General features: G+C 40.0%; 1 protein-coding gene across 1 annotated transcript in view; it reads right to left on the bottom strand.

Moving 5' to 3' along the window:
• lrrfip1a (leucine rich repeat (in FLII) interacting protein 1a) overlaps window positions 1-8,508 on the bottom strand; it is a 61,012-nt gene extending 52,504 nt beyond the window's left edge. The window contains 1 exon segment of the mRNA XM_078263088.1: window positions 7,850-8,508. Within this exon segment, the coding sequence (XP_078119214.1) occupies window positions 7,850-7,939 (90 nt within the window). The 5' untranslated portion in view covers window positions 7,940-8,508.
• Window positions 8,509-12,520: the final 4,012 nt, after the last annotated feature.

The following is a 12,520-nucleotide window of genomic DNA, read 5'->3' as shown; positions in this document are numbered from 1 at the left end:
GAGAGAAAGAGAGCCATTATCAACACAATGTCCCTACATTTACTCAACGTCTGTTCAAGGTGGAGCTTTCAACTTTAATGTAATGCTGGATAGTTTATTAATGATGATGCATCATATCTTAATTGTTGCATTTCGTGAGTACAAACTGTATCTGCAATGTAACCAGTAACCTCTCTCGGTCAGGTAAATGTAGTAGTAGAATGCTTTCCCCTGAAGTAGAAGTACACTGTAAGTTAGTGCTATACAGTTGAGTTGCATATTTAAGTGGTTTAGGGGCATCTGGCTCTCCTTCCTATTGTGTTTGAATGCAGTTTTTGAAGATGCTTGCACAAAAGCAACCACATGAATGTCATGTAATGTAAAGGACCTTGTTATTAAAGGGAGGATTGGTATTACCATTCTGTTTGTGTGTGATGTATGTCTTATGGCATGTAATTATAGAAAAGCATTTAAGAGGCTTATCAGATCTATCTATCTATCAGAGGTGTTGAAATTTATAAAATAATCGATGCATCGAATCGTGGACATGGACGATGCTGCATCGATAATCGGCCGGGCCATAATCGATTATTTCTGTTTACAATTTAATGTATGCCTAACAACCTTTCCGTTTCCGTATTCTGGTATGTTTTGCACATTCAGGAAGTGCCATGTGCTCAGTGCTGTAGTTTTATGTATCCAATTTATTTAGTGTTAGAGCACTGCAGAATGTTTTGTTTTTGAAGCTTGAAAAGCTATGAATGAAATATGTCTTTAATAGAAAAATGTATTTGACGCATTATGACGCAGCCAGATATCTAATCGCTGACATAATCGTAATAGAATCGAAAGATCAGTGAAGATTCACACCTCTACTATCTATCTATCTATCTATCTTGCATTGTTACTATCCTCAAGCTGAGAGGCCATGAGACCTAAGAGTCAGGGGAAGTGAAATGAAGAGTAACTGATATTACAGAAAATAAACATTATACAATCTAGTAAACCCCATCCAGCTAACAAGTGTTAGTTTAAACAACATAGCAGCAGGGTTAATGTGGCCAAGTTGAAAGAGATTACACTTAAATTCAAAAATTTAGAAAGCAAGTTTACACCTGCATTAATAAATTCAATATTTGACGGTGTCCAATCCTCAAAATGTTGTTGTTGCCGTTAAAAGAAATGCTGATAAAAGATTAACTTGGTGAATGACGACTGCGTGGCACTGGCTGGTATGTAGTGTCCCACTGCTGCTTTGGTCACATAGTAAACATCTTACAATCAGAAAACTGCGTGTTGACCGTTTGTCCTACTTGGTCCTATTGGTCAAACTGTATAACTGCTTTCACATCCATATTGTGCTACCTTCCTCCTGTGTTGAAGGATACTACGAAGGAGCCATTTCAGCTGTTGTGCGACCGCTTTCCACACATGCGCGTTTGCCGTGAAAAGACACAGGCAACGCAATTTTCTGTTCACGTTAACAGCGCGTGTTAAAATCCGGTGCCAATAGGGCACCGGTGCCCAGTATCTACCGGACGAAATAGCAACGTGGATTACGGTGCCTCTTAAATGTCTGCGTACATGTCTGATGCTCCAAAACAGACGTTAGAGGCAGCAGAAACATCGCTGCATGTCACGCTAGTTAACACTTATAACACCTTACACAGCAGCTAACGTTAGCCTACCGTTAGCTACAGTAGTAACTGGATTAAACACGGCTAAAATGCTGACAGCTAAACGGTGTAGTGTGACTGTATTTCACTGTTAGAGGATTACAGCAGCGGGACGTACAACAGTCTGCCGCTAAAGCTATGAGCTAAAAGACTCAAACTAGCACAATGGGACACAGACGGGACTAAATGTTGCGTTTACTGGTAAACTGGTAAACCTTATGACCGACTGCTATCTGTTGTGGAATTTTCCTCACGTTACTCTGTCCTCTGTGCCTGTCTACATCTAAACTAAGCTGCACGGTGCAGGGAACCACTCTGATTGGCTCATGGAGGCACGTGATCAGAGAGTGGTTTATGGAGCTTTGAAAAAAAAATAAAAAAACTTTGATACAGAGCATTCTATCAACGGAATGAAGCATTTTAAATATCGCTCGATCGCGTGAATTTGATCGTGGGAAGCCAAAATCGTGATCAAAATTTGATTAATTGTGCAGCCCTAAAAAGTGCATCCCCCACCCTCAAGTGTACCTGATTTGATCAACTGTAATACCTGCACTCAACCCCCACCCTCCACTGTTCCCTAAGCTTTGGAAGAAATTCAGCCGTGGTGAATAAACAGGAAGGAGTTTGTGATAACAATCTGCAGGGGCTGTGCATGCGATGACATCATCAAGAGGAAGCCAACACATGCAGAGCCTCCACTTCCTTTTAAGGAGACATGAGTCAGGCAAGCCAAGCTGAACTGAAGCCAGAGGTTTTTTGTTGTTGTATATATATATATATATATATATATATATCAGGAAATACACAAGTGATTGTTTGGACCGATAATGTCTGTTTAAGTAGATCATGGCATAATGGGTGTTCACTGGAAAATGTCAATCTGCTCCACCTATATTCTGGAGGGGCACAGCGGTTTGAGTGCAAAATGCCTTGTTAAGAAGTGAAGCACATTTAAACATCTTAATGGAATTTAGTGCTTACATTAGACAGGGACACGGTTACAAAACGTCACTATTCAGTGTGGATTTTGACTGTTGGCTATCACTGTGTAAATATGTGTTGATTGTCTCCACCATTAAACATTAACTCGTCTGTGGCTGCATGAGGGACTGTGGCAGATGACTGCAAGAATGAATTGGGGATTGTGTGGTGGGCTTCCCCTTCCCCAGGCTGCCCCAGGATAATCCACCCTCGAAAACTCAATTCTCTTCAACTCTTCACTGAGCTTCTAAAAAACCACCCAGCACCAACCTGGCGACTTAATCCCCAGTTTAGGCTGACTCCTCAAACTCGCGCAGACAAAACAGACTTATCAACCGAAACCTGGAGAGTTGTTGCTAGACTGAGCATAATGGACAATTATGGGTTTGCTACGATCGACAGTAAATTCAGCCGATTTCGTGGCTAAATTATGTCTAATGGACGTTTGTGTTTAAATGATGTGTTTGACTTAAAGCTGCATATCATCTATCCTTTGCTGTCTAAGTGAGAATAAAAGGCTTTCCTTCAGAAGGAGATTATCATCCATTGACACCTGTCAAGTGTATGCTCTAGTCGATTTTTTTTGGCAATGTCATCACCATTCATATCCATACAAACAATGGGTTTATAATTAAATTGCTCACAACAACAACAACATTACAGTACAGATTCTAACTTCTTAATGTTGCTCTCAAAGTGCACCAGATTGATGCATTTAACTTTAAATGTAGCATGGCCCCAGACCCCCCTAGAGGGTTGGAGGTCCACCCCCCATAGTCTCACGAAGACCTGTGGGAAACACTGCCGTTATTTACATGGGACACTTCCGAATACAGCGGATGGTATGAATGAGTATGTACTCATCCGATACCATGTTAATTTAGGTATCCGGAATCGGTTTTTAATGGAATCGTTTGGAAGAATTTGGTTTTGAATCCGATCCTCTGTTCCAAATTTAACATGCGCAAGTTTGGGTTTCTGTGGCGACCACCACCGTACTTCCAGTATGTGTTGCAGCCATGGAGCACGGTAAGAGGCGCTCTAAAGTGTGGCTTTATTTTATGTTGGGGAAAAAAAAAAAACGGTAAAATTGTAAACCACGACTGAATCAAAATCACATGTTCCCCTTCTCTGTGAAATAAGCATGTGACCCGTTTCAACTCCACCCCTCAAAGAATCAAAATCGATAAGAACCGGAATCGAAAGGAAGAATCTGAATTGGAATCAAAATTGTTCAAATCAAAGCGATGCCCAACGCTCGTTATGACTGACTGTCAAATCAGATCATAAAAGGAAGTTCCCTGGCATTCATTCCACTTTGCGCTGTTGTACATACATGAACCAAGGCAGCCAGCAGGTGCACCCGTAGAAGACGACATAGTCCGTGCACCCGAGACATACCGATTTGCACTAGTGGTTGCGCTTGAGCGAATACAATAGGACTCCAAGTTTCACTGACCCCCCCGCTGACATATTAATTGAAACTGCTGGCTGCTGTGTTCTCTTTTATGTTTTGTTATTTAAAATAAAAGTGACCTGTGTCTCAACCACGCTTGGCCATGCAACATGGCTGTGCAGTAATGAACCACATGTGGGCCAAGGTCGGGTTTAAGATTGTGACTTTACTGTTTATAATCTAAAGCTGCTTCATCATTAACATAGCATGACTGTAGATTTCTAACATACATTGTATGTATGCCTTATATTGCAGTGCTATTGGCAGTATTCAAAGCAAGAATGGGAGGTATTTGTATGTAAAAAGGAGTGTGTGTGTGTGTGTGTGTGTGTGTGTGTGTGTGTGTGTGTGTGTGTGTGTGTGAGAGTAGTTCATAACCTTGACTGTAATCTGTTATTTTTCAGAACGATATCAACACTTGTTTTGACTTTCCAACCCATTTATTTAGGAACATAACTCCTAAAATAGCCTACAAGTGAATATTTATCCAGGGTGCTGTCGAGTTAAAATTAACAGCATGCTGACGAGGAGACATAGCTTTTCTTTTCCACAACACTAATGTTCACACAGAGGTGTGCAAGCATTCGTAAGAACCCACAAAATCTGTTTTTATAAGTTTTCGGACAAAAATCTGCGCTAGGTATGAAACGGCTTTCAAGATCATCATCTATCTAGTACGGATGTTTTGGTTGTTATGTGTAGAACATTGGAAGTACACGTGGGTCGGATTTGATTAATCCTTTCTACGAAATTGTCCACTTGTCCTCAGAGCTCTGTGATGAACTGGTTGGTAAATCAACAAACCCAAAAGCGGCAGTTGTTGGCCTGCTCATGAGGGAAAATCCACAGCTGACTGGGTACAGCATGAAGAGACAGTTTTCCTCGTGCCAAAAGACAAGCAAACAAGCAACGGAAGTGACTGCCTGTTAGAAAAGCATGGCGAGTATGCACATATGTAGAGAGCCTATTGCTTCTTGTATTTCTTATATTAGAAAATTTAAGCTGTAGCAGTTGAGACAAAAAAAGAAAAAAAAAAAAAATCACAAATGTCAACCTCATTGTGGCAGCCTTGATAACAATGTTTCAGTGGTTGTGAATAGGCTTGACTTTTATTTTGTTTAAATGACTTCTGAGACAAATATTCATTGTTATTCTATAATGATTCGGAGTAATGTCATTGCAGTCCAAATACAGTCAAAGCCCTACCCAACATTTTCACATTACAAACCGTCAGCTACAGTTTAAGAACTTGATGCTACTAATTAATGTTTACAACTGTTTTGACACGGGTAGGGAGGGAACCAACTCCCTAAAGTACAGCAATACTAGCGCCCTGGTATTCTGTGCTGACTGTCTTTAATGCCAAGTCAGGTTTACCAGAGACTCTGAACCCTGTGACACGGGAGTAGGAAAATGTACAGCAACGTGATGCTCCCACAACCTAAAGCAGCAGCTTAAACTACCAACTCTCTGCAAAAGTGCCTCACAATTCCATACAGCCACTGCTGTTTCCATGCTGGTGGGATGGCCAGGTGGTGAGCCACATCCCTCCTCCTCCTCCTCCTCCATCCCCATCCCCCGCCCACCCACCAACAGACCTAATCTAAAACGGTGAGGGGGTGCAGCAACAGCTGATCTTTCAGGAGCGTCTTTTTTTAGAACTCTTTTGCAGAACGGGCCAACTCATCAGGGCTAACATACCAGGCTGTCAGAGGACTGCCAGTGAGGGACTTGACCCGTCTGCTTCTTAAAGGCACAGACTTTTTCTCTTAGCGGCACAGATGTGAGAGAACACATTGGCGTTGATGAGGACGAGGATGTATGTTCATCAAAGGGAAGTCTCCTGTGCGGATATTGTGTATCTGCTGCTGCTGAATAACTGCTGTGCACAAACTCATCTCCTCACACCTCATTGCCAGCTACGGGAATGTGCAACCTCAGATACACTACTGCAGTGTAAATAGTCAGCTAAGCAGCTAAGAGAAGATAACGTTCAAACAGCCAAATCTTGGTAGGCTTCGGCCCCGTTACCGCAGACATTCACAGCTATGAAGAGATGACAATACATGTCAGTTAAGAGTGACACGCAAATTTGCTGAAACATCCGGCTTGGGTTAGCACAGACCCAACTTCCTCCTAACTGAAAATAAGCTTGTCAACGCTGCTCTGAATCAGGGTGATGGCTGTAATTGCGGAGTTCAGGATTTCATGATCACCACCTAACTATACAAAAAAAATGTTGCTGGGTAACAGGCAGTGGATTCATTTGTGAATGAGGGAAAGAAATGGGACACCCCATGTTCATTTCTCCTCAAAGACAGATGCTCAATGTAGCTTTAGAACGGTAACTTCCAGGCTTTGCTTTGTTTTCTGTAGCTGGTTGGCATTTAGCTTAGATATTAAACCCAAATATTGATTGTTACACACCTCAAGAGCACAAGTCGGCCCGTATCACACTTCAAATAGGCTGACGTTAAGCCCTGAAGACACACTAGATATTATTCATACCACAAAATATCCATTTATCCTACACTAGACTCATCAAAATAAAGAGATTAGAAACCTTGAAAGGCTGTAAACCTGTCACAACATGATATCAGCACCTGTTAGAAACAACTGCTGCCAACTTCAGCCTTGCATTATTAAGGGCTAGCCTAACAATTCCCTCAGGTTAGCACATGAAAGGCTTATTTTGTACAGTACAGTAAACCATTTTAATCCGCTGCAGGTCAAAACAAAGAGAACTGCCACAGCGCTGTATCCCATGCAGTCTAGAGCACAGATAACATATTTCTGCAATGATTACTATAACCAGAATTCAGTGTTTTGACAACTTAAATCAATTTTTGAACACATCATCCGATGGCAGCCCTGTTTTGAAAACAATGCAGAGTCATCACACTGAGGTATGAACTATAAAACCTGTCACTAAATGTTATTTTCTTTGCACCATTTATGACTCATCAATGTAATTGTTTATGTACATTGGATACCCCTTTATTTAAAGATGTCCATATAGTTGATTTTGCACATTTCAGCATATGCATAGCCTACTTTCTTGCCCGACAGCAATCTTTTTCATTCGTGTAAGTTGTCTCATTGTCCCATGGAAGTGCATGGGTGCACTGGGAAACCTTTCTTCCTCAGCTTGTGAATGAAATGCTTTTCTACATGCAAACTCTCAGATCTCGGATTGAGCGGACCAACCAAAGAAGAGTTTTAAAAACACATCCTACTTGCAACTTTGTTACCAGGCAACTATAGCTAGTTTTACCTACTGTAATCAAGCATGTTTTCAAGTCTCTACAAGTGACTTTCCATACTGTAAAAGGAAAAGGAGAGTAGGATATCAACGTAAAAGCTTAGGACATACAGACAGAAATGATTACAAATGTAATATTTTGCCTCATAAAGTCTTCAACTGTATGGACAATTAAAAGCAGTGGTGAAAGTTAACAGTTGAAATGCGTACAGTGGTAGTGGAGACTGGGTGTTTTTACTGGATACATTATCAATTTGGACATGCAAGTTAAAGAAACCTGGTATCGTTCAATATCAGCGACTGTCAGTCTCTATAACAACAAATATATCAAGACTAACAGTAGCCTAACTGAACAATTCTGTCAGGATGTAACGTGAGGTTTTGGGGTAGCCTAGCTTAAATAGGCACGTAAAATTCGGCTCTATAGCTGACTGTTTTGTCACTCGTTTCAGACATGACAGGAAGGATTTATTCAACGTTGTCTCCACTCACCTCTCTCGCTATGAGATTAAGGGCATCGTCCTCTGCCGTCGACCTCTCCTTCTTGGTGGATCTTTTCCGTCCTGTGCCCTGAGTCCCCATGTTTTCTCGAATACTTTATCCGCTCACTGTAGACACAGTTCTCCCCTGCGTTCCAAAGGCGCACCGACTAATCCAAACAGTAGCTTAGCTTAGTGGGTCTCATGTGTCGCTAAAATATCAAATGAAAGGCGAGGAGATGAAACAACCCGTGGCTGGTCGCGTTCACAGCATGGGTCATTGTCATACATCCGTTTTTTTACACTCCTTCCTGTGTTTTCTGTGAACGGCGCAGAAACTCTGGTTCAAACTGTGTCAGTGACTGGCAGCATCTGCCCCCACGTGCGCTTCGGAAAGCGTTTACTAGCAAATTCGACGAGAACCGTTCACTGTAGCTTCTCACCGTCAATTTACACAATGCCCGTTACGTTACCTGTCTGTCATTCTATGGATACAAACACTGACATTTAAAAAAAGAAACATTAATTGCAGCTAAACCACCATTATTACAATGTTTTTTTTTGTTTTTTTTTAATTGCCTCGTGTTTATCTAACTAGCAGCGGTACGACTCCACCACCTGAAGGATTCACAGCAAGAGACTCGAATCTGACACCACCAACGAACTTCAAAGCCTGTACTCAATCAAGCTGCCTTCACGTGATGTCGGATATATGGCTTTTAATAGAAAAGATGGTTATTTTCGCAATTATGAACACTGGTAAAGCTGCAATTTAATATGGTACCCTAATAACCTTAATCAATACTACTAAAACAAATAGGCAATTGCATTCTTGATGCCACTTTCTTTACATTTCAACACTTTTCTTTGATAAACTCGGATAACATCTTTAAATTATCATTAAATGAATTGATACTACAGAGGACTGTTTGTTTGTTTGGGTGATTTGTACAGAAGGGGGATCTAGAAAGTGTGTTCCTTTAGCCTACATGATTGTAACCCAACATATGTAGCCTATTATTCCAAGCCTAAGCTTCAAAACAATAGGCCTACAAGCTTCATCTCTACTTGTTCTTTCTATTTTTAAAATGTCGACGTACACTTTACAGTGGAAAACAAGAACAGCGAATTACAGAATACATCTTGAATTATGTTAATTTCTTGACTAAAATCACAACCACAAAAAGTGTTGCTATGACACCAAGCCAACAATCAAAGCACTTAATGAGGGAATTTTCAGTGCACGGATTTTACGCTGCGCACCTGAATGCAGCATTAACCTCTGGACGGGGACTACATGTCCAGGGGTTAAATTACAGCCAGAAACTACAGCTCCTGCATGGGCTATCGCACTCTCTCACACCCCCAGTGCTATTTTTAATGATGACCAGCGAACTCCAAAAACAGTCTAGAGTTTCTTAAAGAGATAGAAAGTACATCAGCTCGAATGGGCACACTGTAGTAGAGCCCATAGGCCTACTCTTGTATGTGTAATGGTGCAGTATTAGTTTGTCTGGAAGAGACAGTGGTGAGTTGAAATACTTCTTGTGGTATCACTGTTGTATCATTTGGATCTTCTTTTTATATAGAGAAACCTTTGTGATTTTTTTTTTACACTTCCTGTCACATTTTGATTTGTTATTTATTCATAATTCATATATGAAGTACTTTGTTTTGCAATCTTATAGGAACACTTTACATTTGTTTTGGACTAAAAAAGCACTTTTTACTTTTAATTTAAATAAGGCTGAACACATGGTTCTTATAACAATCCTGTCTATCATTACATTGCCTCATGGGCAATAGAGTTAATCCAGATTCACAACTTAGTGAGCAGTGAAAGGGTCCTGAATGCAGAGTGGTCCACTCACATTGTCCTATTGTTCTTACTGGAGAAACTAAGAGGTAGGATAAACAGTAGCCTTCGTGTGCCTTGAAAGTATTTCATTGACCAACTTATTTGATTCATTTTAATATGTTATTGATTATGATTGACCGAGACACACTTGGGCTATATCATGAGTATGGGTATACAATCACATGCTGGTAGTTTGTATTACTCAACGATAATCACAGTTTGTATTTGTGGTGCTAACTGGGACAGTTGCAATTTTCAGCAAATAACTTTTCTGAATGATTTTTGTTTAAAAATCTAAATAAAATGTGGCAATAGTTCACAAAAGAATATCAAAACAAAAGAATATCAAAACATATATATATATATAGTATATATATATATATATATATATATATATATATATATATATATATATATATATGTAATACATGCTCATAGACTGTGAGCCTGACATGGTATTATTACCACTACACAACTGTAGTAGGTAATGCTGCAAGGACGCCCTCCTGTGTTGATACAGTGTCATGCAAGGAGACACACAGGAAGACGACAGGCCCACTGCAGTCTGTGCAGAACCCCGTGGAACCTTTAATAAACAAACACAAAGAAAGGGACATTTCTGTGTCTGATTTCTAATTAACATAGACTAGTTATTATTACCATACAACATACTTTGCAATACATGTTGTGATGAGAAATTCATATATATATATATATATAAAAAAAAGCATACTAAGTATCAATGATATGTGCTTGTTTTTCGTCATTAAACTCATGTGTATTTCATATATTGTGGGTTAACCTTGTGGACTGGACTAAACAATGAAATCAAACAAAGTCATAATATTATACAGTTCAAAAATTTATTACAGAAAAACTATATTTGACCAATACAGAAAGGAGGAGGGAATGTAGTCAAAGTGTATTGTTGTATGTTGTTGTATCAGTGTATGTTGCATTACCTGCATTTTTTGTATGCAGTATATACATATTGTTTTTGTTTCCTCTATACTAATATGATATTGTAAAGTAGGGGCTGGATGAAATTAGGGCTGAAACGATTCCTCGAATAACTCCAATAATTCGATTACAAAAAATCCTCGAAGCAAAATTCTTTGCCTCGAAGCTTCGTAAAATCAATGTAATTAAGGTTGTACGGCTCACTGTGTTTCCGCACGGAGGATAATTACTAGCGTACACAACAGGTTGACGCTTCTGTGGACACAAGACCGTTTATATACTGTCCATGCACGAGACTGACGGCCCAGATTACAAATGAACGAAGACGAAAATAGCGAGTCTAAGAGAAGAGACAGGCGAGAGAAAACGACAGAAAGTTTGGGATCATTTTAAGCTGCAAACATGCTGCTACATCATCTCTGTAGAAAACATCCAGTCTACTCATCCCTTATATGGAGCGAACCCGACACCAGGTAGCTAACTAGCGTCTGCTGCTCTCGTCCACCGCGCTGTTTTACACAACTAGCCTACAGCATGCTACTCTGCTAATAGCCATGTTTTACACAACTAGCCTACAGCATGCTACTCTGCTAATAGCCATGTTTTACACAACTAGCCTACAGCAGGCTACTCTGCTAATAGCCATGTTTTACCAACTAGCCTACAGCATGCTACTCTGCTAATAGCCATGTTTTTACACAACTAGCCTACAGCATGCTACTCTGCTAATAGTGATGTTTTACACAACTAGCCTACAGCATGCTACTCTGCTAATAGCCATGTTTTACACAACTAGCCTACAGCATGCTACTCTGCTAATAGCCATGTTTTACACAACTAGCCTACAGCAGGCTACTCTGCTAATAGCCATGTTTTACCAACAAGCTAAAACGAGAGCTGTCGGTTTGTAGTCTGACTGTTTATTAGTTTGCTACTAATCTTTGGAAACTTAGCTGCTGCCGGAGACAAACCAGCTCCTCCCCCCAGCATGGCTACTTAATATGCAAGTGAATGACGTCATCATGCCGGTGACGTCTACATTCTTTATTCTTTCTCCTCACTCAGTATTAGCCTTCTTAAAATGTGTCCCCCAGAACAGTGTAGTTGAATGGACCTGCTGTAAGCTTTGTACCGTCACATCTACCCTCTGGTTAGTGAACAGCTCTTTTGCATATCCAGTGCAAAGAGCCAGAGGCAAGAAGGGGAAGGGGGTGAAAAATATTAACATTTGGGCCACCAAAAATGTACTTGGAATTTGGCAATAAAAAATGTTCTTTTTTCAAAAAAAAGCTTAGTACACAGCAATAATAAATATTTACTATTGCTGTTTACTAAGTATTTCTTACTAAGTATTTCTTATCCGATTACTCGATTAATCGATGGAATAATTGGTAGAATACTCGATTACTAAAATAATCGATAGCTGCAGCCCTAGATGAAATGATTGATTTGTCTATGTTTGGCTGATATCTTAGTGTTTTTTTTATCTGAGTTCGTTTTGCCTTTCTGCAACAGTATATTGATTGTTCTAGAGAAATAAAAATATATCGAACTGTATGAATACATAAGTGCATTATGAATAAACCGAACACAGCTTCTGTTGTATCTGACATGTAGCAGTTAAATGAAAATAGCTGAGTAGAAGGGGGATAACGTGACAATGGTAAACATGACCATTGATTTAACACATATAGTCATGCTGTGTGAGGTCGAATGAGCACAAATAGTGGAGAGTGCATGTGATGTCTATCTTAGACTGGCCTGGAAAGCTTTATGGCTGAGAAGAAACAGGGAAGTGAAATTATGTTGTGGGCTTTTTACAAGTTAGGACTGGACTTTGGTTTTACTTTTATTTTGTGTGAAAAA

This window comes from Sander vitreus, chromosome 11 (genome assembly GCF_031162955.1).
Source record: "Sander vitreus isolate 19-12246 chromosome 11, sanVit1, whole genome shotgun sequence".
NCBI lineage: Eukaryota > Metazoa > Chordata > Actinopteri > Perciformes > Percidae > Sander > Sander vitreus.
This window is presented reverse-complemented; position numbering and strand designations above follow the sequence as displayed.